The 26,681-nt window shown below is 42.9% G+C and overlaps 1 protein-coding gene and 1 long non-coding RNA gene across 7 annotated transcripts in view; one reads left to right on the top strand and one right to left on the bottom strand.

The window, feature by feature from the left end:
* RASGRP3 (RAS guanyl releasing protein 3) overlaps nucleotides 1-26,681 on the top strand; it is a 108,161-nt gene that overhangs the window by 71,426 nt on the left and 10,054 nt on the right. For 5 of the 6 annotated variants that reach the window (XM_059405440.1, XM_059405442.1, XM_059405438.1 and 2 more), the window contains 8 exons: nucleotides 155-302; nucleotides 1,988-2,161; nucleotides 2,747-2,863; nucleotides 5,057-5,332; nucleotides 10,871-10,948; nucleotides 14,482-14,598; nucleotides 18,336-18,451; nucleotides 21,926-22,073. In XM_059405440.1, coding sequence (XP_059261423.1) covers nucleotides 155-302; nucleotides 1,988-2,161; nucleotides 2,747-2,863; nucleotides 5,057-5,332; nucleotides 10,871-10,948; nucleotides 14,482-14,598; nucleotides 18,336-18,451; nucleotides 21,926-22,073 — 1,174 coding nt within the window. The remainder of the gene's footprint in view (nucleotides 1-154; nucleotides 303-1,987; nucleotides 2,162-2,746; nucleotides 2,864-5,056; nucleotides 5,333-10,870; nucleotides 10,949-14,481; nucleotides 14,599-18,335; nucleotides 18,452-21,925; nucleotides 22,074-26,681) is intronic. The other variant, XM_059405439.1, reaches the window with a different exon arrangement.
* LOC132021285 (uncharacterized) lies at nucleotides 5,122-8,614 on the bottom strand. The gene is made up of 3 exons (XR_009405282.1): nucleotides 6,638-8,614; nucleotides 5,420-5,454; nucleotides 5,122-5,202 (listed from the first exon to the last, which is right to left on the bottom strand). It is a non-coding gene; the product is annotated as an uncharacterized LOC132021285 (long non-coding RNA).

Raw genomic sequence — 26,681 nt, 5'->3', positions numbered from 1 at the left:
AATGGGTCAGTGGTTTTCTCTTCAAATATGAGGGACAGGGCGTGTATTTTGCTCCTGGAAGCAGGCCAAGAGTTACAGAGTCAGTAGGTTAATAACTTCCATCGAATGAAATGGCCTTTCAGCACATTGACCAGACTCACTGTTTTTTTTATAGTCCTTCCTATGACTGGATGAGAAGAGTCACACAGAGGAAAAAAGTATCCAAGAAGGGAAAAGCCTGTCTGCTCTTTGACCATCTGGAGCCCATTGAATTGGCTGAGCACCTCACTTTTCTGGAGCATAAATCTTTTAGAAGGATCTCAGTAAGAAACTGACATTTATTCTTCCAAGGATAACAACCACCATGCCAACTTTCCCAAGAGCTACGTTTTCATACTCTGAAGTATTGGCAGCCCCGTCATTGTGCTCCACTGGAAAAGTGCCCTGAATTCACAGGAACAATCCCTTTTAACCAAAGATAAATATTATCCTGTCTTTAGTTTATGGCTTAGGAGCTATATATCTGTCGCTATTTTCAATGTCTCCTTTCATAGGATTAAAGCATGATTTTTCTGAATACTCAGTGGAGATTTAACCATTCAAGGGTTATGGAGCTCCACCAACTTCTCCCAAGTGAATGTGTTTTGCTAGGCCCTTCATTTGAGGGAAGAAATCTTTATTTAGGTTGGGATTTCTGTAAATGCCTAATTATGGGTGTAGGTTGAAAATAAGAGTTGTAGGCTTTGATAAGAATCTTCCATTAGGTTGTTTCTTTCCCAAGAATGGAGGTCCTGAATTAAACCTTTCTTTCCTACTCTGTCTTGATAGCGTTCCTTCTCCACCTCTTATCTCTTCCTCCTGAGTATGGTCTCTTGTCTCTTCCTAGCCACCTACTCTCTATCCACTTGTTATGATAATATTTCTGCAGTGGCTCATAATCAGCCTTTGTCTCACCAAGCTCTGGGGCAGCCATTCTTCTTCCTACTTTTCCAAAATGCCAAGGAGTTAATTATATTATTAGTTGCAAAGAAGAACATGGAATTAGAAGTATGGATTTCTGAAACACAGATTCTTTTCAATAAATAATCCTACTTGGAGAGGACCTTCATGGTTCTCCACCAGCAGGCCATGAGAGGTAACCCGCTGCATTGTTTATATGATGGAAGGCTCGTATGTATTTGATGACATCCATGATGACCTCCTGAAAAGGTGTCCGTTTTGCTAAGGAGCTACCTTACTTCAACTGCTGTTTTTATTTTTTTTCTTGAAAAAACCTTACAGAATTATTCTGACTTGAAATCATTATATATATATACACATATATATGTATATATATATTCATTTTCTTTATTTTTAAAGATTATTTATTTATTTATTTATTTGACAGGGAGTGAGAGAGAGAGAGAGAGTAAGAGAGGGAACACAAGCAGGGGGAGTGGGAGAGGGAGAAGCAGGCCTTCCACTGAGCAGGGAGTCCAATGCAGGGCTCAATCCCAGGACCCCGGGATCATGTACGGAGCCACACAGGCGCCCCCATTTTCTTTTCTTTAATGCATGCCATTGTATCTCAACCTTGCCTGACCACTGGAATCACCAGCACCAATGACTGAAAAATGGAGATTCTTAGGTTCTTCCTCGGGAGATTGATCCTTTAGGTCTCGAGGGTTCCCAGAAACCAAGAGGTTATAACACAAATGCCCCCGGTGAATCTCACGATCTGGCAAATTTGGGACTCACTGGAATGTGATTTGGAATCTTGTCCCTCCCCACCCCACCCCTGATGCTGTGATGTATAAGTATGTATCTGTGTATGGGGGAGTGAAACAGCAAAATAATATGTGAAGGGTACATGTATATTCAAATGTGTAAGATGCCATTATGAATGTGAAATGAAAGAAATCATTCTGTTGTTATGAAACAATATCCCACATCTTCCATCCAACGTTCTAATTTCTGATTTTGCAAAGGCTCCCTTTTAATTCAGAGTCTCTGAATCTTCCTTTACTAGTTCACTGATTACCAAAGCTATGTCATCCATGGCTGTCTGGAGAATAACCCAACCTTGGAGAGATCTATTGCTTTATTTAATGGAATCTCTAAGTGGGTCCAGTTGATGGTTCTTAGCAAACCAACCCCCCAGCAAAGGGCAGAAGTCATTACAAAGTTTATCAACGTTGCCAAGGTATGTATGTCTTGGAGTTAGATGGTTTTGGGTTTTGGGGGGGAGGGGGTTTAGGCTTTTGTCAGAGAGAGGTTGGGGGGAACATTAGAGGAGGGAGCTGCAGACAGAGGGAGAAGGAGGCTCCCTGCTGAGCAAGGATTCCCAATTCAGGCCAGGACCCTGGGATCATGACCTGAGCTGAAGGCGGACACTTAACCAACTGAGCCACCAAGGTGTCCCTTGGACAGGGTTCTTAAAGGAACGGTCATTCACTCTAGAGAAAAGCTGTTGAAGAAATTTGGGGTTTGCAATATAAAGGACAATTAAAGTATTCTTAATATCTGGTGAACACCTCATACTGCTATCATGGGAGAAGATTGCTTTTAATTGGCAATACTTAGAAGAACTTACTATAACTATTTTTTTGGTAAAATTATTGGCATATTTTTCTGGTGAATTGCATTTGTACTTCATTTTAAACTGATGACATTTTTCTTTGTTATTGAAATGGTGCACGCATTCACCTGTAATTCAGATAGATCAGAATAATTGAAAAATTGTTACAAAGTATTGATGTTAACTTTTTTTTTTAATTTTTTATTGCAGAAGCTCCTCCAGCTTAAAAATTTTAACACTCTGATGGCGGTGGTGGGAGGCCTTAGTCACAGTTCCATTTCACGCCTCAAGGAGACCCATTCTCATCTTTCTTCAGAAGTTACAAAGGTACAGTGGATTAGATCCTAATCTTAAGTAAAAAAACTCATCTGTAAGTTGTTTAGGGATAGGATGCTCCTAAGAAATGTCACTCAGAGGGGGAAGTTTTCTTCTTAGGTGATGATTGGTTACACATGGAGAATTAAATAGGAAAGGAGTAGCCACACTGCCTGGAAAAACCGGATCGGAAGTGGTGGCAAGTGTCCCAGTAGGAAGGCCGTGAATACCATAAACGTACTGCAGTTGTAAGTACTAGTGTGCATTTCATGCCTACTGTGTGACAGGCCCCGTGACACACACAGGGGATACAAGATGAATAAGACAAGTCATTCCTACCCTCCTCAAATGAAGCCGTTCAACACCTGCTCTCTTCAAGGCCCTGTGTTCGGCATGGTGAAAGAGACAAAGGAAGAGGCAGGTGTAGACCTTGTCCAGAAATCCCTCAGATTGATAGATGAGTTTTCAGGGAAAAAAATATATTTTTGAAAAAACAGTGATCATTTCCCAAACTGAGCTTTTTCTGCCACATTGGTTTCCAGGCCACTAGAATAATATTTTTCCTTATTGAGTGAAAAAGGACATTGCATCCTTACGAAAAGATTTCCTTGTAAGTGTGGAGTTCGCTCTATCAGTAAGGACCCTTTTCAGTTATAAGTTTAAAAAAATCTGGGAATTGCTGGAGCAGTAAGGGAATGGGTCAGCTCACATACCTGGAAGTCCAGAGGCAGGGCCAGATCCAAGCATGGTCTGATCAGAGCTCTTGGCTCAGTAGCTCTGTCTTCCTTGGAGCATCAGGTTTTTATTCATTTCATTAGACTGCCTTCTTTCCTGATTAGACCATCTGTAGCAGCAAGAAAGTGATGCTTTGGGTTTTTTTGTTTGTCTGTTTGTTTTTAAGATTTTTAAATCTATTTGTCAAGGAGAGAAAGGGTGCACACAAGCTGGGAGAGCGACAGGCAGAGGGAGAAATAGGCTCCCCACGGAGCAGGGAGCCCAATGTGGGGCTCCATTCTAAGACCCTGGGATCATGACCTGAGCTGAAGGCAGAAGCTTAGCCGACTGAGCCACCCAGGTGTTCCATAAATGATATGCTCTTGTTCACGAAAGTTGGAGATAGAGAAAGCTCTCAGCCCTGCCGGGTGGAATGAAAGACCTCTTTTTAGGCAGCTTGGCCCACCTCAAGTTCCATGCTCATCACTAGGCCAATCACAGTGGCTAGAGAAATAGAATGTACTGATTAGCTTAGGTCTGTGCTCCTGAACCAATCACAAACCAGAGGGGATAGAATTGGGATGATGGTAAATCAGAACCCATCCTTGGACTTGGGAATGGAGGCAGCTCCCTCTGAGTTACATGGGCCATTTGGAGAAAGTATAGCCCCATGGAAATTGAGGTCTATTACAAAGGTCTGGTTGCTGTTAGGCAACTAACAATAAACAGCAGGATATAAGCCAAGATACACAGCTGTCTGACCTAAAACACTCATTCAAAGCATAAAGAGGCTCGTTATCTTAGTGTCTTAATATCCTTTGTCTTTGTACTGAATTTCAAGTAAAGAGCAAAACACATTTTACATGTTGTGAGGAGTAAGAATTCAGTAGAGGCTCTTAGAGGCTTGGAACCACTCGTGTATCTTCGAAAATTATTTGAATTCTTCCTTCTTACAGAAAAGAAAACTCGGGCCCCTCAAAATGAAGTTGCTTGCTCAAGGTCATGCTTGTCCCAAACCCCTCGCTGTCTTACACCTAAGTGTGGCTTTTCCTCCTACCCCATCCTGTCCCAGATGAACCTTCAAGTAATACCATGAATGCAACTTTCTTAGAACAACTAGGACACACCAATATAGTACCTACTATATTTTAATAGGATACATGGTTATATTTGTGGACTGTAAGATTTCCATGAATTGCAAACTACTTATAGCTATTTGATGTCATTTAACATCCTGACATCGCCAGCAGGCAGGTAGAGGAGCAGGGAGGTTTCTGCTCTGCAGTGAAAGAGAACAGGCTGCCCCTCTCCTAGCCAGGCCCAGTGCATTTCTCTAATTTTCTTTTCCCAGGTTAATATTTCCCTGCATCAGTATTGGTTCGATCGATGCTTCTCTCAGTGGCCGAGGAATGTCCTAGCTGCACACAGCAGATGCACACGGGGGTGGGCGGACAGGAAAACTGAAACCTCTCCTTTCCCATCCGTTCCCAGAACTGGCACGAAATGACAGAGCTGGTCTCCTCCAACGGCAATTACTGCAGCTACCGCAGGGCCTTTGCAGACTGCGAGGGCTTCAAGATCCCCATCCTTGGCGTGCACTTGAAAGACTTGATAGCAGTCCACGTCATTTTCCCAGACTGGACGGAGGACAACAAAGTGAACATTGTAAAAATGCACCAACTCTCCGTGACCCTGAGTGAACTGGTGTCCCTGCAGAACGCCTCCCACCACTTAGAACCCAACATGGACCTGATCAACCTGCTCACAGTGAGTTCAAGGGACCGGGTTTGTGTTCAGGGCTCTTCCGTGCCTCCCTGCACAGGGTGTACAGGAACATCCGGGCCAGTCACTCACCAGGTTGCATGCTGGGCCAGTGGACGCGGAGAGATCTGCAAGAGTGGGGGAGGGGAGGGGAGCCCAGCCCTATAAGCAGCATGAATTGAGACTGCAATCTTGGGGCCAAGAAATTTCCCATTGTCTGGAGGAGCCTAATCAGCACCGCTCCAGCTCCGCATCCAGACCTCTCGCTCTCAGCCCCTCCCGCTCTCAGCCCCTCACTCTCCCTCACCACACCTGTCTTGTTCATTCCCTCCCTCTACATGGCTCATCTCATCTGCCTCCCTTTGCCCCCCATCCCGCCCCGCACAACCGTAGCTGAAGCCTGGGGTAATGTCAGGACCTCCTCCATCATCTCCCTGCCCCTAACGCCAACCTCCCCAAAGCCACCTGGCATTGGAGACCCTTCCAGACTCATTGTCTATCTAGCCTGTTTTGCCATCACCTGCTCCCACAACACGCTCGCCTTTGAGGAACACTGGACTTTCCACTGTGAACTGTTGCCTTCTGCTTCCTGGCCTTTGCGCTTTCTTGGAAAACCCCTTCCCTACCCACCCCTGTGACTAGCTCAAATTCAAAAGCCTCTGTCTTTCTGGAGCATTCTCTCTTCCTCTCCAGAGCAGTAACACATCGGTCACATGTGTGGCTCTTGCCCTTTATGCTTTCTTAACCATAGGCGGTATCACTCGGTAATAGATTTCTTTTCCTGTTTACCTGCCTGACACAGCCCATCTCCCCAGCACTTCTCACAGTACCTGGCATATTTAGGCGCTCAACAGATGAACACTGTATCTAGAAATGAATGGGTCAGACAGAAGACATTCACCCAGTAATCATACTTTTTGTCCTCTGTGGTGGGTCACCAGGTCCTAGCGCTTTTAGAGAGAACAGGTGTAGAGAAGAGAGCCTTCCCCACTGGCGGCTGCTTTGTCAGGGGGCAGAGGCATGACCAAATTCTCTCACCCTCATTTCACAAATGCAGAAGCAACTTCCCTGTTTGGGTTTATAACACTGAAGCCTCTGACCTGTGGCTGCAACACCGAATTGACTATTTTCCCGTAATGACCATGGAAAATGAAAACAATAACTTTCTGAAGCTCTGAGAGCTGAAATCCCCTACTGCTACATTGGAATGAGAGCGTTGGTTCCTAGACCTTTCATAGACTGTTCCTAGAGCACATAATTGTTTACCAAAGAACAGAACCCCCTAAATGCACGTCGTAAAGCCAGCTGTACCTTAGTATAAAGCAGAAGTGGGCAACGCACAGAAACATGAATCTCCTGGGGCTGAATCTATATGACAAACAGTAAACACGCAGACGTTCGCCATTGGGGGAAAAAAACCCTCACAATAGACCAGGCACCTGCATTTATTAATCATTTGCCATGTAAATCTGTTTCCATGAATAAGTGACCAGAGTTGCAGCCCCAGTCGGACTGCAAACCCACAGACCCAGGTGATGTCTGCAGACTGGCCTGAGTTCCCCATGTCTGTGTCCAGGCGGCTCTGTGAGAGCATCATCGAACAGGTGCCCATGCATTTTTCTCATCCACACAAAAGATAGTGATGGAAGGGGGTGCCTGGGGGCTCAGTCTGTTAAGTGGCTACCTTCAGCTCAGGTCATGATTCTGGAGTCCCAGGATCGAATCCCACATGGCGCTCCCTGCTCAGCGGGGAGTCAGCTTCTCCCTCTAACCCTCTCCTCTCTCATGCTCTCTCTGACACAAGCTCTCTCTCTCAAGCTAATAAACAAAATCTTAAAAAAAAAAAAAAAAAGACAGTGATGGAGAAGGGGAATACATTTTGGGTCACGAATGCAGCAAGCACCCTAATGACAGCTATTTGGAAGGTATCAAAGGATTTTGAATGAAACTTTTCAGGTACAAATGGAAAATTTGAACTCCAGAAATAAGGATGAAGAAAACATTTTTTTTTTTTTTCTGGGAAGGAAAGAAAAAAGAAAGAGGATGCCAACTCAGTCTCTCTCTCTCACTCTCTCTCGGCCATTAAAGGAGTATATAGGAGCCACCAAGCCCCACGTTTAGGAAGAGCAGGGTTGTTAGTATACTGCAGGGGCAAGGATCCCTGGTGGGAGATTTAGCTTTTTAGCTCTGGGTGTGCAGTTACTTCGTTTGGTCTTGACTTTGGACTTTTCATAAAGGGTTCCGTGCTCCTTTATGAGATCTCTTCCAGCTCTAAACTTCTGTGATTCTGGATATAAGCACGGGGGGAGCCTGGAGACTAAGGCAGCCGGTGTCAGTCTGATTCTGTGGTTCCAGCCCCGTGGTTCCCTCAATAGCACAGCTCCCCCTCTGAGCACTCATCAGCAAGCCAGGTCCTGCTTAAGAGCCCACATCCCTCTGTCCTCCCCACCACCGAGGAGAAGGTTCAGGGCACAGGAACACGCATTCCTTCTTCCTGCCACCGATGGATGAATCTCTTCAATGTGGATAGAGGAGACTCCCGTCAGGGGTTCCCTGGACCCCAGGGGGCATTTCACGGAGCACCCATGTGTTGGGATTAGAACCGTTTGATTGACGGAAGCTACCCAAATGCATGCAAAGGCCTGGGAAGCCCCAAGACTCTGGGTCAGGTTTTTGCCCAGAGTGATTGTTTGCTTCTAAACACGGCCCTAGGTGAGGAAGACAATTCACAATAGAAAGCCCTGGAGAACAGCAAATTAGGACTCTTCAATGGATCCAGAACTACTGAGTGTTTGCCCCAGGCAGGGAGCTGCACAGCAGTGTGCGAACTTCCTGTAATAATTGATTGCATTTTCACAGTGCTTCCACGAACTTCTCCTTGGTAGGTTCTCACAGACACCCTAGGAGCTAGCCTCTGCAGACCGGAGCCTGTAACCTCAACCCCTAACCCTTTGTGTTTTACAAAGAAACAAACAGACTTCTGAAGGACAAGAAGCTTGCAAATGGCAAACTTCTGAATCCCGCTCTGGAGTGGTGGGGGCACTCCTCCTCTCCTCAACCATGGACTCTTACTCCGTAATGTGGAAACATTGCTGACATTTATTTTATTTTGCATCTGTAAAAATTTAAGTAGTCTAGGGACACCTGGGTGGCTCAGTGAGTTAAAGCCTTTGCATTCGGCTCAGGTCATGATCTCAGGGTCCTGGGATGGAGGCCCACATCAAGCTCTCTGCTCAGCAGGGAGCCTGCTTCCTCCTGCTCTCTCTCTGCCTGCCTCTCTGCCTACTTGTGATCTCTGTGAAATAAATAAATAAAATCCTTAAAAAAAAAATTAAATAGTCTCTCTCTCCCTCTTCATGGGTGTTCAGAGAAGGAGTTAATTACAGAACCAAATCTATGAGTCAGATACTGTGATGCCATTTTTATCATTGTAAACTTATCCCCTGAAAAGTACCCAGCACGTGAAGGAACTAGGACCCCAGCACTACACTGTTGGGATTTGAATTGTTCCCCTTTTCAGGGACAATCTAGAGAAGGCATCTTCCATTGTCATCCCTCCCAGTCCTGGAACCAGAAGCTTTAAAAGCAATGCTTCTTGCTTCATGGCATATGAAATCGTCTGATTCTTTTCATAGTATTTTTAGATATATCAGTTACTTTTACCATTCTGAGTATATGCAAATATCTGGAAAGCCCCCTGTATTTTTACAGTTTCCAAAAAAAAGAAGAAGAAGAATTGCAAAAATGGTGAATGGCGATAGTTTGATGACCAAGTGTGTTTTATTTTATAATTCTCTAATCAAGGCAATGTGGTCTTAATGTACAGAGTAAATCCACAACCATCTTTGCTGATAGACTTTGATGTAAATGCAGCAAACGGAAACAGTGACTCAGGACATATTTCAAAAACAATGAGACTCAGAATATGTTAGACACAAGCAAACATTCCTGAAATTCCACTGCCTATAATTATAAAATACAGGCATATAGGAAATACAACAGGTTACTCTACGCAGGACATAAAACCCAGAGGAGATGAGAGAATGCACGGAGGTAGGATCATGGCTGGGGAAGCAGAGAGCTGGCAGGAGTAACCCAGGGGGCAGCTTCACATTCACTGATGCGTGCAGTGACATTTGGCTGGAAACCTATCAGTATGGCCCACTAAACAAACCCCACTGGTTACGCGTTAGCTCATTTAATCTTCACATCAGTTCTAGGAGGGACTTATTATTTATGCTTCCCATTTTATAGACTGGGAGATTGAGCCCCAGGAAGGTTAATGACTTGCCCAGGTTCACAATACCACTAATAGAGAGCAAAGGTTTGGAGAAGATATTTCCATTATTGGATCTGGTATCTGTCCATGTGCTATATGAAAATTCTCGGGGTACCAGGTGGTGGGTATTATAGAGGGCACGGATTGCATGGAACACTGGGTGTGGTGAAAAAATGATAGTTATGCTGAAAATAAATAAATGAAAAAAAAAAAAAGAAAATGCTCAAGGATGTTCTGTGTCTTTTGAAAGAGCATCTCCCCTGCATAGCATGTGGTTATTTGGGTTTCTGGACAGATGTACTAGCACTCTTGTCATCCCTTCTCCAGCAGATGTCAGTGCCAGTCACTAGAGACCTAATTAGGAGGACAGGAACAGGTTCATCAAAGTCCAGAATAACTCCTGGTAACAAAGAATTTGGAAGAAAGAAGTCACTTGATTTTCTTTCTGTTTATGTAGCATTCACAATGCAAGGCAGCAAGCCATGGGGGGGGGGGGTTACAGAGGCAGAAAAGACAAATGGCTAACTGTTTTCTTGAGGCTTAGAGGCCAGTAGAGTTTTCCATTATGGAATTTACAAAATGGTGGGCAACTGCCCATGGCAGATGGGTTTTATTTGGCTGACATGGAATCTTAAATTTTTAAAATTAGTTGCTAATATTTAAAAATTGAGTATTTCATATAAAACTTCAGATTTCTGGCTTCTTCTGACAAATGAGAAGATACTGCAATACCAAACAAACTTTCTTGACATTTCATTGTGTACCAAGGCCCCTGTGTAGTACTTCCCATGAGGTATTCCATTTGATCCTGATCAAAATGCAATTCGGTAGGGACTTTTAAGATAATTTCCATTTTACAGATGTGGAAACTGAGTATCAGAGAAGATGTAACTAGTTCAAGGTGACAGGGCTAAGCAGTGGCAGGCCTGCACTTGAACTCAGACCCACTGGACTCCAGAACCTCCCTCTCTGCTATATTTGTCACCTCTCTGAACAATCCCTATTGCATTGAGCACATTGCCTTTTGTTGATGTAAACACATCTGACATAACTCATAGTATGGCTGATGGCCATACTAGGTTTCACTATTTCTTTTTAAAAGTTCATGTTCCACCTCCAATTGCTCTCTTTTTAATGTTCTACATTCTCTCAAATGACACTGAGACACTGAGGTTACACATTGAGTTTGAAAAATATTTCAGCAATGTAAATAAATAAGTAAATGTGATCCAACATCATTATTTATCCCTTCTAATTTGTTGTAGCTTTCTCTGGACCTCTACCACACAGAAGACGATATTTACAAACTGTCACTGGTGCTGGAGCCTAGAAATTCTAAATCGGTAGGTGGTGTTTTCTCTCTAAGGATCAGAGTCAAATACCGTTGTTTGTCATATATCATGATGCCTGTTCCAGTGATGCTTTGTGATCTGAAGACTGAATAATTTAAAAAATTCGTATTATTCCATTTTGCCTGTGGAAGAGCTGAGCTCTGACAGTTTGAGATTATTTCTTCATATCAGAGGCTAATAAAGAACAACATTATTCCCAATTATTCCGTTTCATTGTTTATCTTCTATGTGCTGTGTCCCATCTGAGAATTTGTGTACACATAGGCCCTCCTCCCAACAAAACAAGAACTCATCTTAATGTTAAACAGCATTTAGACTCTCCAATATAAAACCCATTCAGTATGAAATTAAGTGTAATAAATTTTGAAGACCCTAATCATAATTCACAAATTTCCCTGCTAATGATCGACTCAGCTCAGAATTTCAGTATCACATTGGATCACTGACTCTTAGTAAAGAAACATTCTATGCTGAGATTGGGGAAATTGCACTACCGAAAGTACACTGGCCATTAGTTTTATCGAGTATTTTATGCAGCAAACTGAAACAGTTGTCTGTGTCTTAGATATGTTTTGTGCTAATAAAAAAATACCTGGGCGAATTTGAAATTTATAGTGAGGATGAGGTTCACATGTTGAAGGAAAAACTGTCTCTATGTTGGCTTCTTAGACTCCTATCCTGACATCAGGTTTCTGATAAAGGCTTCATGCCTTACCTCCTTACCTGTTGAGTTCTGTGGCATGTTGCCAGAGATGTGGACCTTAAGTGTGACCCTCTATTCTGATTCTGAAGCATCAGCCCGAAAGAGGCAGAATGACTGTGAGGTGCTGGGAGGTTACGCACTTGAGCTTGAGTCGGTTGACCTGGTAGCATCTGTTCTTATGATCATGAGTGTGGTGTTTCCAACAGCATGTTCACCTCCCCACCAGTCCCCAGAGGCTCATCTCCTGGGGACACTGAAGAACAGATCCATGTGGCCAGATACAGACCAAAGGGAAGAATGAGGGCTAGACTCTGCAAAGTTAGCACGCCTAAGAGCTGGAGAGAAAGGCAAAGTTATTAGAAAAAAGGAATCCATGAGCTCTTTTCTCATTCCTTGGCTTTGATGGGAGGATGCTGATTTCAGTGTGGCAAGCTGTTACACGTGCACATGGCATTTCCACCTCCTCACCCCTTCCTCTACCTATAAGCAGGCACCTTAATTGCTATCCATTGGGTTGTTGAGCACCTGCTGGGGCTTCTGTATCTCATTAACTCTTAAGGAAGTGGAGTCTGATGAGGACAAGTGTCTCACATGGAGCACACAGCCTGTATGTGGAAGAAATGGGAGGTGGTGTCAGGCCTGTCTGTCTTCAACTCCTGTGCTTTTTTCATTTTCTTTTCTTTTCTTTTTTTTTTAAGATTTTTATTTATTTATTTGACAGAATGAGAGGGGGATTACAAATAATCAGAGGCAGGCAGAGAGAGGGGGGAAGCAAGCTTCCTGCTAAGTAGAGAGCCCCATGCAGGGCTCGATCCCAGGACCCTGAGATCATGACCTGGGCCAAAGGCAGACACTTAATCATCTGAGTCACCCAGGCACCCCTTCTGTGCTTTTTCTGCCGCAGGATGCTGCCCATCATTTTCCTGGCAGCCCTTGTATCAGGAACATGGTAGGAATGACCATGTTAGCATACTTGCCTGATTTGTGCTCTTTAGATGTTTTAGTTTATTTTCAGGATGAATTTTTGCCAATTGTAGGAGACATTTCCATCCAATGTAGTCTTTTTTATCTTTTATAAAAGCAGAAGCTTTCAAAGCCCTTTCCAACGACTAAAAGCCTCTGAATCTATGCGAACACATTTCCCCAATTCTTTTCCATCTCTTGTCCTCCTGTTTTGTGTTTAGGTTTGACATATGCTGACACTAGAGAACAAGCTCCTGTCAGGATGATAGTACCGGGTGTGCTTATGGTTAATGCTGGTGGACCTTGCATAGTCCCCCTCTGAACTTTTGCTCTGCACAGCGCATCCTTCGTGTCTCACTAGTTCTTTGTGTTTTACTTTGTGTCTCAGTTTTTTCAGACTACCTCTAGATCAAAAGAAATACCTCACAATTCCACTTTTAGGATAGTTAGGGCCAAACAATTTAATATATATTAATCTTCTAATGATGTAGAAACCACTTGAAAAAATAACACATGTTGAAATAAAAATAATATTTTAATTTCATTCTTAAATAACCACAATTACTTACAAATGGATGGGTGTGCCTGTTGGGCATGGAACAATTTCTTAAATCTTAGAATCAGGTTGAATACTGCCATCTTTCTCCTTGTTCCACACTGATTTTTTGTTTTGGAAAGATATGATAATATTGGAAGAAATGTAGCAGGATCTAATGGGGGAATTGTGAACTACTTTAAGATGGTAGTTCACATGGTGTCTGTCAAATATGGAGTATTGCTTTATTTACCTTGGAAGTTTGAAATATCTTTTGGTACCCCCATATGAGTCCACTGCCATGTTCCCAATGAGGCACCTTGTTATACAGTTTGGGAACCATGGGTTTATCCTTCATCAGATGAACAAAATAAAAAGCTTGAAAGAAGGAGCCAGGATATGTATGATGTGTGTGGGAGTGAGTCTATGTTTTGGTGATCACATCCAGGCAGCAGGTAGATTTTGGTCCTGCTCTCTCATCTCACAACATTGTGAGGGGCTTAAATCCAGTATAGATACTCCTTAATTCCTCTTGCAAACATATTTATCCCCAATTCAGTATCAAAACCTTCCAATACAGTTTTCATGCTTGCACCAGCAAAGATATTTACATTGTATGACAGTCCCAGGGAGAGGATTTAAGTGCACAGCACTCTTGGCTAGTCTCTTGAGGGGATTGTGTTTTCCTTTGTGTTGTATAAACATGTAATACATTATCACCACCATCTCCTCCACATTATTTAGTGAAAATGTCTTGAAAGAACGTGGAAAAACATAGAGAAGGCAAATCCACCAAAGAGGCTAGAAAAACCTAATTAGCCAAACAGTGAGAAGGGATTAAGCGTATTGAGAAAGATAAAGATACCGGCTTGAGGACATAAACTTGACCATTTTCATGGGCCCATTTACTGCACACATCTACTAATTTATCAGCAATCCAGTTATTAAAGAATTAGACAACTGGTGTTTTATATATTTTATATTATACAAAAATCTGTTTGGAGTATTAAATAAGTTTCAAAGCTGTTTTAGTAATATTTGGGGAACATGAGTAGAATTTTCGAGTGGGCTGGGAGAGCAACATCTTTTTTTTCCATTTAGAATAATGGAATCTAGGCTATTGCTAAACAAAATACAGTATCCACACGTGTATGTAGTCACAGATTAGATTCCATTGATAGAAGATGTTTGCTTTCAGAACATTTAAGTGTTGCATATATGTTTTTGCTGATATTTTTAATATAGAAAGTGCATGTCCTTCTCAGTGCCCCCTAATTGTTCAAAGTCTCAGATAAAGTTAAAAAAATGTGTTTTCTCTGTCAGCAGCCTACCTCCCCTACGACACCCACGAAGCCTGTGGTGCCCTTGGAATGGGCATCAGGAGTGATGCCGAAGCCAGACCCCACAGTCATCAATAAGCACATAAGGAAGTTAGTTGAGGTAAGTGGTTGAGAGAGTGGAGATTGAGCACTAGAAGGCCCCTTTCTCTTTCCAGAATACTCTACCATTGCCAAGAATCAACTGAAGTCAATGAAAACAGGCCTCTGGCAGGTAGGAGCAATTTAGCAGACACTCTCTGTACTTGGCATTGGCCTCTGGGGGAGAGTATCCCAGAAAGGCCCCCTCTCCCCTTCTTGTCCTCATGTTCTCATTTGCCAGAATACCCTCAGCTACTCCCAACTCTCTTTCAGTGGCATTTGACGCCCCCACTATTGCCCCTGCTACTCAAAGGGCTGTTTGGGGATTAGAATCTACTCATGAAAAACCTACATGGGTCACAATAAAATGCGCAAGAAAATGCCCAAGAAATTGATTATCTGAGGGTAGGAAAAGATCCTGTAGGTTGCATAGTTTCTTTTGCTGTATGTATTGGGGGTCTGTGACACAGCAGCACAATGACATCTAGGTCAGAAACATCACTTAATGATGAGAGAGTCTCCATCAGAGTTTTCTACATAGAAAGAAGAGTAGAGGGGCGCCTGTGTGGCTCAGTCAGTTAAGCGTCTGCTTTCAGCTCAGGTCAGGATCCCTGGGGTCCTGGGATCAAGCCCCTCTTCAGGCTCCCTGCTTAGTGGGGAGTCTGCTTCTCCCTTTCCCTCTGCCCCTCCCCTCACCCTGATCATGTGCATACTCTCTCTCTCTCAAAATAAATAAATAAAATCTTAAAAGAAGGAAGGAAAGGAAGGAAGGAAGGTAAGAAAGAAGGAAGGAAGACAGAAAGGGTAGGAGTGTCAGTGTGGGGAAAATGGAAACAAACCTGGCCCTAAAAACTATGACCCCTGATTAAATATCAGCTTTAATGGGTGGGTATGATGCAATAGGATTGCGTCTTGGGATAAAATGAACTGTTTTGCTGGGGATGGGTGTTTAAAGGAAAAGAAAGAATGTTCTACATCTTGGATCATCCAGGGAATTACAGTGCATTGAAAGAGAAGTTCTGTGGCGCCTGTGAGGCAGCAAGGAAAGGTCAGAAAGGATGGGGGAAGGTGTTTAGTCGCATAAGGTCCAGTGGAGGAGGCCATGTGTCGATGTTGTGGTCACAGACCCAACCTGGAGCCAAGGAAGGGGGCGGGGCTATGGGGCAGGATCCAGGGCGGACAGAGTGGCAGCTCAGGAAGGTCCAGAGCCAGGAAGTGAAAGACAGAACGATTCTCTTTCCCACTCTTTTCTCTGAATGCTCACTTCATTACCTGCTGAAAGACTTTTTGTGTCCCATGTGGGGAGTCTGTTTCACTCTCTCCCCCTTTCTCTCTCCCTCCTGCTCTCCACCCTGATGCCATCTCTCCTATTTTCTCTCCAATTCCAACTTCCTAGGGGAGAAGGTTGGCCCAGTTTGGATAAGTTGCCTACTTTCAGCTCAATCAAATGAAAGACTGTGTTTTATCATGGAATTTGGAAACTCAATTTTATTCCACAAAAGATTGTATTTTCAACAGAAATATGGAAGTTACCTATAAATAGAAGGCACAGTACAATGGTCAGTTTTAAGCAATTTCGATTGTAGATAAATGCAGATATTGGGACTTACAAAAAAGGTAATGCTTTAGGATTTTGCACAATTCAGTTATCTATAAATAAACTTACAATAGGTGCTGAACAGTCATATTTTTAATTAAGTAATTTGTTCATTTATACCTTGCCCATCTCCCAAAATACTCCGGAAGGAGCTTGCAACATCGAGTGCCATGGATAAAATAGAATAGACAGAAACCACCAGGAAAAGGGAGAAAGACTCATCATTACCTGCTTGCATAGATGGGTTTCTAGGGAGAGCATAACATACCTTTTTGAAAACCCAATTTAACAGAGGGCATTGGAACACTCCTTTTATTTTTCTCTGATTATAAAGAAAGTCAGAATCATTGTAAATATGCAAACTTTTCATAAAAAGGAGAGAATCCAAGTTTTGCTTTCAGACCTTGGGAATTCTGCTCTCTGGGGATAAACACTGATAATTTGTAAATTACCTTGTATGACTTAATCCCCCCATAAACACACACGCCCCCATATGCCTCTGAGTAACATGGTTCACCAATTTGCCTAGAACAGAGTCCCCTAAGTGGAACTGCTGGGTCAGAGAGTAAGCAGACTGTCCTCCAGAATGACTGTGTCTATTGACTTCATCAACTAATAGGAGAGTGCCTATTTTCTCATATCCTAGGAAATTATCAATGATCTTAACATTTCCTATCTGAAAGGTTAAAAAAAAAAAGTTTTCCTTGTGTTTCTATAATTATTAGCAGAATTGAGCAATTTCCACAAATGTATTGGCCGTTTGTATTTTTACTTTCTGATCTCCCGATTTCCTTTCTATGTCTTTGTTCTCTTGTATATTGCAGATAATCTTCTCTGTCATTTATCTTTTAATTTATCCACTGGACTTTTTTGATTCAGATATTTTGCATTTTATGTAATAAAATGTTTCTACTTAGAGCTGCTGACTTTGATGTCAGGAGGCCTTTCCCACTCAAAGATGACAAAACATAAAAATTATTTTTGTCTCTTTACCTTTCATACTTTTATAGCTTTACTTATTTTTAAGGATTTTATTTATTTAATTGACAGAGAGAGAGATCACAAGTAGGCAGAGAGGCAGGCAGAGAGAGTGGGGGAAGCAGGCTTGCCGCTGATCAGAGAGCACAATGCGGGGCTTGATCCCAGGGCCCTGAGATCATGACCCGAGCTGAAGCCAGAGGCTTAACCCACTGAGCTACTCAGGCACCCCTATAGCTTTATTTTTTCTATTAAAATATTTAATGCATCTAGAATCTAGTTTCGGGACAATTGATTTTGTAAGATTATCAGCCATTTAGCTCCACAGCAATTATTGGGTAATTTTTCATTTCCCTGTGGATTTCAAAAGATACTCTTTTGATATTCTAAATTCATTTATAAACATGGATCTATTTTCAGACTCTGCTATCTGCAGTAAGTTACAGTACCATGTTGTTTCGATTAATGTAGCTTTGTAGATTATTTGATTTCTGATAGGACACCTTTTCCCTCATTCATCTTAAACAATTTTAGGCTATTCTCAACATGTCTACTTCTGTTTGAACTTTGGAATCAGTTTGTTTATTTAAAACAAATTCCCACTGGAATTCTATTAGAATTGCATTAAAAATATACTTGAATTTTTTTGGATACTTTAACACCTTAAAGCTTCATTTGCTATCGGCATGGTATTGGCATTCGCGAATTCACCAAGCTGAACTCTTACAAAAACTGAGGTCTCAGTTAGGCCTTACTTTCTTCAGGAAACTTTTTAAAATCTCCCATCTCCACTCCTCCCCAGGACATCCTATTTTTTTGTTTTTAAAGATTTTATTTATTTATTTGACAGAGACAGTGAGAGAGGGAATGTAAGTAGGAGGAGTACTAGAGGGGGAAGCAGGGCGCCCAATGCAGGGCTCCACCCCAGGACCCCTGGATCATGCCCTGAGCCAAAGGCAGAGGCTTAACAATCGAGCCACCCAGGTGCCCCATGACACCCCATTTTTATCCTCACCATTGCACTTATCTTTTTATATCATAAAGGCTTCTCAATTTCATTATCTCCCACTGGATTCTGAGCTCCTCAATAGAACAATATGCTGGCTATCACTGCTTTCCCAATGACAAGTTCAGAGCCGGCCTCATAAATAGTTTTTCCATAAATATTTGTTTTTCCTTTACAGTCCGTGTTTAGAAACTATGACCACGACCACGATGGGTACATCTCCCAAGAGGACTTTGAAAGTATAGCTGCCAATTTTCCCTTTTTGGATTCCTTCTGTGTGTTGGACAAAGATCAGTAAGTTTTCGTTTTGTTATATTTTAATGCAACTGTCCTGAAGCAGAAAATTAGTGTCCGAGGAGAACCTTTAGTGTACATTCGGACAGCTTCAATCCTAGGGCACTGATGAGACAAGTCTAATATTTCGCTGATTTTTTTCTTGGTGTCCACAAACATGACGGGTTGGGCGAAATCACAGGGCTGACTATACCATCAGTGTGCAGTCCGAGTGCCCATTTGCAAATGAAGATGATTCTCCATCCCCACATTACTTCTGCTTAGCTCTTTCATCAGCCCCCAAAACTCCATCAAAAAGTGCAAAGGAGAGGGGCGCCTGGGTGGTTCAGTGGGTTAAAGCCTCTGCTTTTGGTTCAGGTCATGATCCCAGGGTCCTGGGATCGAGCCTCACACCAGATTCTCTGCTCAGCGGGGAGATTGCTTCCACCTCTTTCTCTCTGCCTGTCTCTTTGCCTACTTGTGGTCTCTGTCTGTCAAATAAATAAATAAAATCTTTTAAAAAAGGAGTGTAGAGGAGAAATATCGTTACACCTAGGCTGGTAGAGTCCTCAGCATCAGTGGACCTGCAGGCAGGACTAAAACTCACCAAATAACTAAAATTATTTTAAATTACTTACAGTCTTCAGAAGAGCAGGTAATATCTACAGATAGCCAAGAAGTGCCCTTTCTTTGTTTCTCTCTTTCCTAGCTCAAGGTTGTTTTGATAAATGAAGTAAACATACATTTCTCTGTAGCCTTAAATGATTCCTGGAAAATTAAATGATCTTAGAGGCTAAGATCTAGCTCAGTAGAAAACAGTGGAAAATGAAATAGAAAAAAAAAAAAAAAAATATATATATATATATATATCAGAGAAACACTGGACTTAGAAATTTGACTGCTTCATTTTTGATTCTGTGAGATTAGTTCCTAGTTTAAAAATCATCTATAATGAGGTGCTAGATTTTATATTGATGAAATGTCCAAATCATATCACTTTAGAATTCTTTAATGTTTTTGTTGGTGTGAGAATTTTTTAAAAACTAAATCTATAAGTAATTCAATACACCAAGGAAAGCCTTGATATTTTATCATAACATATTAAAACCTTAATTCATCTTTATTGTATATCTAGGACAAAGAATACTTTTAAGATAAATTAAATTATTAGAAACATGAACCTCTTTTACAAAATAAAATTCAAGTTACTACCTGCTAACTACCGACTTCCCTTAGTTCATTTCTATCCGTGACATGTAGGTAAGACATGAACTTAAAATCACTTCCTACTTTTCATTTTTTGTTTCATTTCTTGTTTCATTTTCTTGTTTTTTCTTTGATAGACCTGACACTTGTCCTGGCAAAGATATGTAAATTTTATTTTTTTCTAAAAATGAAAGTTTGAAATATTCATAGCTTACGTGATTTTTGTTAGGTAAGCTGAGATACGTTGATGTTGAGAGGGGGGTAGAACATTCCAGAGGAGATTCTAGCAAGCTGTGTCTATCAGAAATATTGGTTTCTAGGTCTTCAGCTTAGCCATGCAAGCTGGAGTCCTGGGCATGTGAGCAAATTCTTATGGGAAAATTGAAAGGCACATGAGCTCAGGGCCTGAGAACTACAGCTTGGGACACTTCCCCCCACATTCAGCTGAAAGGAAGAAGTGGATCCTACAGGAAAGCCAGAGAAGGAGGAACGTGGGAGACAGGAGAGAAACCAGGGCTGTGTGGAATCACACGGGTACGTGGAGGAGAAAGTGTCAAAAAGAAAAGAAACCTGCCTGCATGTCACACGCAGCCAGGAGGTCGACATCGTCAAGGATTGAGAAAAGGGGGCACCTGGGTGGCTCAGTCTGTTAAGCATCTGTCTCCAGCTCAGGTCATAATCCCAGGATCCTGGGATCAAGCCCCACGTTGGGCTCCTTGCTCAGCAGGGAGACTGCTTTTCCCTTTCCCTGGCTTCTCCTCCTGCTTTTGCATGCGCGTTCTCTCTCTCTCCCTTCTGTCAGATAAATAAATAAATGAATCTTAAAAAAAAAAAAAAAAAGAGGGTCACCTGTGTGGCTCAGTCATTAAGCATCTGCCTTCGGCTTAGGTCATTATCCCAGGGTCCTGGGATCCAGCCCTACATCGGGCTCCCCGCTTGGCAGGAAGCCTGCTTCTCCTTCTCCCTCTCCCCAGCTTGTGTTCCCTCTGTAGCTCTCTCTCTCTCTCTCTCTCTCTCTCTCTCCGTCAAATAAATAAATAAAATCTTTTAAAAAAATAAAATTAAAAAAAAAAAAAAGAAGTGAGGAAAGGCCACTGAGGATGTCACCGTGACTGTTTAGACAGAACAGTAGGGTTAGAATCCTGGTCATATGGACCGAAAGTAATTGAAGGAAATGGAAAAGAAAAAAACCCTCTAAAAAATATTCTTCCTGAAAACTTTGGGAGTAAGAAAAGGAAGAGAGAAAAGACAGGTGCCAGGGATGGAAGCAAGGTTAAAGAAAGACATTTTCCAGGGCGCCTGGGTGGCTCAGTGGGTTGGGCCTCTGCCTTTGCCTCAGGTCATGATCTCAAAGTCCTGGGATCGAGTCCTGCATCGGGCTCTCTGCTCAGTAGGGAGCCAGCTTCCTCCTCTCTCTCTGCCTGCCTCTCTGCCTACTTGTGATCTCTCTCTGTCAAATAAATAAATAAATCTTTTTAAAAAATAAATAAAATAATAAAAAAAAGAAAGACATTTTCCAGATGGGGAAGTAGTGAGCGTACTTGTACACAGAGGAAGGAGTGGGTGAAGAGACTGAGCGGAACATGGAAGGAGCCATGTCCTGGGAGACTGCAGAGTTGGGTAGGGGAGCATGACTTCCTCAGAGACAGGAGGACACAAGAGAGGACAGATGAGATCCAAAGGCATTCTGAACTGGCACAGAAGGGCACATGCTCTGTCACTTGCTGACGTGGAGAGAAGGTGGTATGAAGACCACGTGCTTCAAGTGGATTTGATCTTCTTGATAAACAAGAAGTCTGGCTGTGTGCTGGTGGGTGTAACCAGAGGTTCTATGTGAAGATCTGAAAGAATCGTTCTAACAGATGGTCCATAAGCCAGTAAGACATGAAGGAAAGATTACCAACAGCAGTGGCCCAAATGACGTCAGGCTGAATGAATTTGAGAATGATGGGCCCAGTTATTACGGTTTTCTGCCTTTCTCCAGCAGCCTGATTCTTGCACACCCTGTTGCTAAGGGATGGGATCAAGGATATTTCCTTCTAGAAGCTTCCATTTGGTAATGAAGGAGAGTTCTATGCTGTGGACCACAGGATATACATACGTCTCTTTTCTTTACTAAGAAAGCCTTTGCACCAAAAGCTGTCCTTCAAGGTCCTCTCCTTTCAGAAAGGAGAACACTGCCCACCTGCTTTTGGCCACAAAGGTTTGGGGAGTTGGGTGATTACAGTGTGTCAGCCACCTCACAACATGGTCTTCAAAGATCCCTCCCTTCTCTGATTCTCTTCACAGGGATGGCCTCATTAGTAAAGACGAAATGATGGCTTACTTTCTGCGAGCTAAGTCCCAATTACACTGTAAGATGGGACCTGGATTTGTCCACAATTTTCAGGAGATGACCTATCTCAAGCCAACCTTCTGCGAACACTGTGCAGGATTTGTAAGTCCCTTTTCTATTGTTTTCTCTTGTGTGCAGTTATTTGCGCCTCATTCTGAGAAGATAGGAAGATGATACCCCAACCGAGTTCATTGTCTGCTTTAGATCAGAAGTAAACTATGATGGCTCCCTGAAATTAAAAATTAAGTTAAAAACAAAAGCAAAATCTGCAGGTTTCATTGTGTTCTTTCTAGGAACGCTGGGCTGGTGACAGGAAGGGATGGCGAGGATTGTTAACTCAAGAGAGCAGTTTGTTAATCCCTGCCAACGAAAGGCTCTGCCCAATGAGCCTTGGCATTCATCGTTAATACTCATAGTAGGTGCAATTAAGGGGGATTATTTATCTTAGCCAGTTCCTCCCAGTTCTTGTTTCATGTGCTGTCAGTCACTAGAAATCTATCAGGGCATGGCTGAATGATTCATAACTCAAAAGGAAAAAAAAAATCTTTTTGGAGAGAAGATGGTTATAATAATAAATAACATTTATTTGGCATTTGACAGTAATGAAGTACTTCCATGCATGTTAGTGTAATTAATCCTCATAACTAGCTCATGAGGTGAATACTTCCTTCTCTCCATTTGCCTATTAAGACAAAGGGGTCCAGAGAGGAAGGATAAAGGATCATACAGCCTGTAATTACCAGAGCCAGGACTCAAATGCAGGTGTCTTGACTCTAAATCCCTTGCTCTACGTATACCATGGCACGAATGAAGATTGTACACTCTGTTCCCCCACATTTGATAATTCTTTAGCAGCTAAGCGCAGCGTTGGCCCTGATATTGAACCAAGAGTCATGGGCCCTGAAAGTCGAATTGTTACCCAAGTTTAGAAGATGAAAATGTGGTTCTCCAGATGCAGGTGGCCCAGCACCCAGCCTGAAGATTGCTTCTTCATCCAGATGCCAAAGCTCAGTTGTGTTAGCTTCATTCAACCATTTAGGTTCTACTGGTGACCCATTTGAATTCACAGCTACTACTGCAAAAATTAGACTTTTCCCATCCTAGGCTGGAAGGACTGGCTTTGAGGGGCCCAAGGACAGGAGTTTGTGTTCAAGCACACACACACACACCCCAAGAATGGGTAAATAAGAGGTAGTAGTCACCTCAAAGATGGCCCCAGGGGGTCACTGCAGCTGATGTGGTCAAGGGGCAAGGCCAGCTCAACCAGCTGTCTTTGCCCACCCCAGAGAAGGAGAGATTCTATTTCTGTCAGCTTAACCATTCAAATTTTATCGCCTGACCACTTTATCATACAACAAATACGTCCCCTTTTTCATGTTTCTATCCTCTGATGGGAATTTTTGTTTGTATCTGACGTGAAAAATGCTAATATGGGATAGGGCCACATGAAGCTCTTCTGCAGAGCAGGGCCCAGGGAATCTGTTAGGCCATGGCATAGCTCCACCCAAAGTCAGGTTGAGACATCTGCTCTTTGGTATGGTGTGAGAGCTGGTGGGCTCTTATCAAAGGTCAAGGTCTTATCCGTGCCCTACAGTCCTTCAGGGTATCTCTTCCTTCTATGGAGCCACGGGTTCTGTAGAAGGAACAGCGAGGAATCTTTCCCAGGAGTTTCCACACTCCCCTTCCTGACTCATCAGAGCAGGTTTGCTGGTATCATGTTCTTGATGCTTCTGTGATAAGGTAGAAAGCTCTGGACTTGGAGTCTGGGACCCTGACTTTGAATCTCAAGTCTGCCCTTTTTAAGTTTTTGTCCTTGAGCAAATTACGGATCATCTTTGAGTCTCTGTTTTCCTATCTGGGAAAGGAGGTTTAAACTTACCATATCATAGAACACCTCGGTGTCTCAGTAGGTTGGGCATCTGCCTTTGGGTCAGGTCATGATCTCAGGGTCCTGGGACTGAGCCTCATGTCAGGCTCCTTGCTTAGAAAACAGTCTGCTTCTCCCTCTCCCTCTGCACCTCCCCCTGCTCATGCTCTCTCTCTCTCTCTCAAATAAAAGAAATCTTTAAAAAAAAAACTTACCATGTTGTTATGATAATTAAATGATATCAAGCATGCTCAGAGTTAATACTTCTCTTTTAAAAGTATTCCATGATTAATTTTAGAGTTTAATTGAAAATAAGTCATTTAAAGTTTTAATAGCCCTTTTTATTCTTTAAAATATATTTAATTTCGTGGATGTGATTTAATTTAATCTTTACACACGCGCGCACACACACACACACAAACACACACAAAGTCATTGATTTTCAACAGGAATTTATGAGTTTAGATGTGTCACTGAAAGAATTGCAGGTGAAGGCAAGGAATCATTTTTCTGTGCCAGGACCACCTGCTTTTAAAATAAATTCCATTTTAGGGGTCAGCAAAACAAACATGATTTGAAGTATATGTATCTTAGAATTAGAATTCCCAAACTGAACGAGTTTTGCTATTTCCTTATTTTGGGATCTGGGAAGGTAAGTGACTTCTGTACAATTGCAGGGAGCATTAGCAGAAGGATCATGAGTCGTGTACACTCATGTGCACTGGACTCCCAGTCCAGTGCTCTTCACACCATAGTCCCTCCAAATCCTAAAGCAACCTGAGCTCTGAAATCAAAGGACTGTAGGAAATAGTCCTATACGCCCATCTCCATGAGGTCCCTGTCTCCGGTCATGGCTGGCACACTGACCCAGAGCCTCTTCCTGCCTTGTGTTGTCTCCTAGTCATTAGCATTAGCAAGCAGTGCCCAGAGTGTCCCTCCTGATAGGACGCAGGCTTCATTCTGTGTTTTCTAGCAGTTCCTGCAACTATGCTAATACTGTGCCATATCTGGACATTAGAATTCTTCTTAAATCTTAACCTTCCTTGTCCTAAATCGGTGGTTTTTGCTCATACACAAAACACCCAGAAGCAGTGGCTTCCTGTCCTTCCCTCCTGTGACCCAAGTCTTTGTTCCCTGCTCACTAGCAGCAAGACCTTGCCAAGTGGCTTCACCTCTCTAGAGCCCGGTCTATACATACGTAGTGTTCAGCGAGTGAGTACACATAAAAAGCTTAAGACCGTGCCTCTCACACAACCAAAGTTCAATATGTTAGCTGTCATTATTATGGTTATTTCTATCATCAAGGGCTCTGCGAGGAAACAGTGTCTTATCACTGCAGAGTTTCCCAGATGTGGGACCTTGCAGATTATTTAATGTTCTGGACCATCCCACTCACCTTTTATGCGAGAGAAGCAAACTAGATTATGTTGAAGATCCCTGAATCTCTGACATGCTATGATTACCCCAATGCCACTTCCCTTTTCTATATAGACTGCTCCTGACCTCTTCCCGTCACTGAGTTACTGAGGCCTTGCTTCCAGTTAGTTGTCTTAATAATCCTTCTTTCCCAGAACACATTTCCATCTTAATAATGTACTCTGAAGGACCTGATAACTTTTTTTTTTTAAGATTATATTTATTTATTTGTGTGAGAGAGAAAGCACAGGCAGGCAGAGTGGTAGGCAGAGGCAGAGAGAGAAGCAGGCTCCCGGCAGAACAAGGAGCCCGATGTGGGACTCGATCCCAGGACCCCGGGATCATGACCCGAGCCGAAGGCAGTGGCTTAACCGACTGAGCCACCCAGGCATCCCAGGACCCCATAACTTTTAAGACTCAAAGGAATCACTTTCCACTGGTGGAATTTCCGGGTCAGAGGGTAAGGATCAGTCTTCTTGATGCCTCAAGTCACTTCACACTAGCAACTCTTCATTCTTCTTACAGGGAGGGTCGTGATAACCCCACTCAGGGCATTGGTCCCCTATCACACGTGTAAATGACACCGCCATCAGCCCTAGTAGGCCACCGGCCTTGTTTCTTTCAAAATCATTTTATTAAATAGATACTAGTCACCTAACCTAACCACTAAAAGGTTAAAAATGGGAGTTCTTCCAGCTTGGGTTAACCCCACTGAATTCATCAATATTATATGTTTCTGTTTGGGGGACCCACGTGCCATGCTGAGGGAGACACGGGGAAGAACACGGTGTGTCAGGAGGGCGAACACACTACCCGCAGGACGATCCTCTGAATCAGTTGGGCAAACACCCCCCCCTTCTTAAACTGTGGGCCCCTGCATCTCTCCTGAGACACTCCTCACTTCCTACATCCTGCTTCCTGTGTGGTTGGCAGAATCGTAGCCTTAACTGCATCAACCTGAGCCCTGACACAGGCCAAACACTGAGCAATCAGAGAATGGATACATAAACAAATAGATCTTTTCCCTTTTCCGTATTCTTTCAAGATACAAATGCTACTTTGAAAAGAACCTAGTGCCACGCAAATGCTTTAGTGGGATATACGTCCCCATCCGTTGCCTAATTTCCTGTAGGGGGCGCCATGAGCAGCTGGAGTGATTCAAAGGAAGGCAGAGGGAGCTGGGGGCTTCCAAAAACAGTGGGAGTTTCCCCCTGTGCATTGTGCTGAGAGCGCATCATACCAAAGTCCAATAAATGTACCCTTGTCAGTTTCCCATCCCGGCTCCCATTTGGCTTCCAGAAAGAAAAGGGAAGCAAAGCTGTTATCACCCCAGCTGGAGTGAGCTTCTGTCTGACAGGAAGGGTGTCAGGATCAGCTACATCCTGTTTGTGCTCTGCCAACCATCATGCTTCCCAAGACTTACTTCC

The sequence above is a fragment of the Mustela nigripes genome, chromosome 7, assembly GCF_022355385.1.
Source record: "Mustela nigripes isolate SB6536 chromosome 7, MUSNIG.SB6536, whole genome shotgun sequence".
NCBI lineage: Eukaryota > Metazoa > Chordata > Mammalia > Carnivora > Mustelidae > Mustela > Mustela nigripes.
The sequence above is the reverse complement of the archived record's forward strand: the minus strand, read 5'-3'. Positions and strand labels throughout refer to the sequence as shown.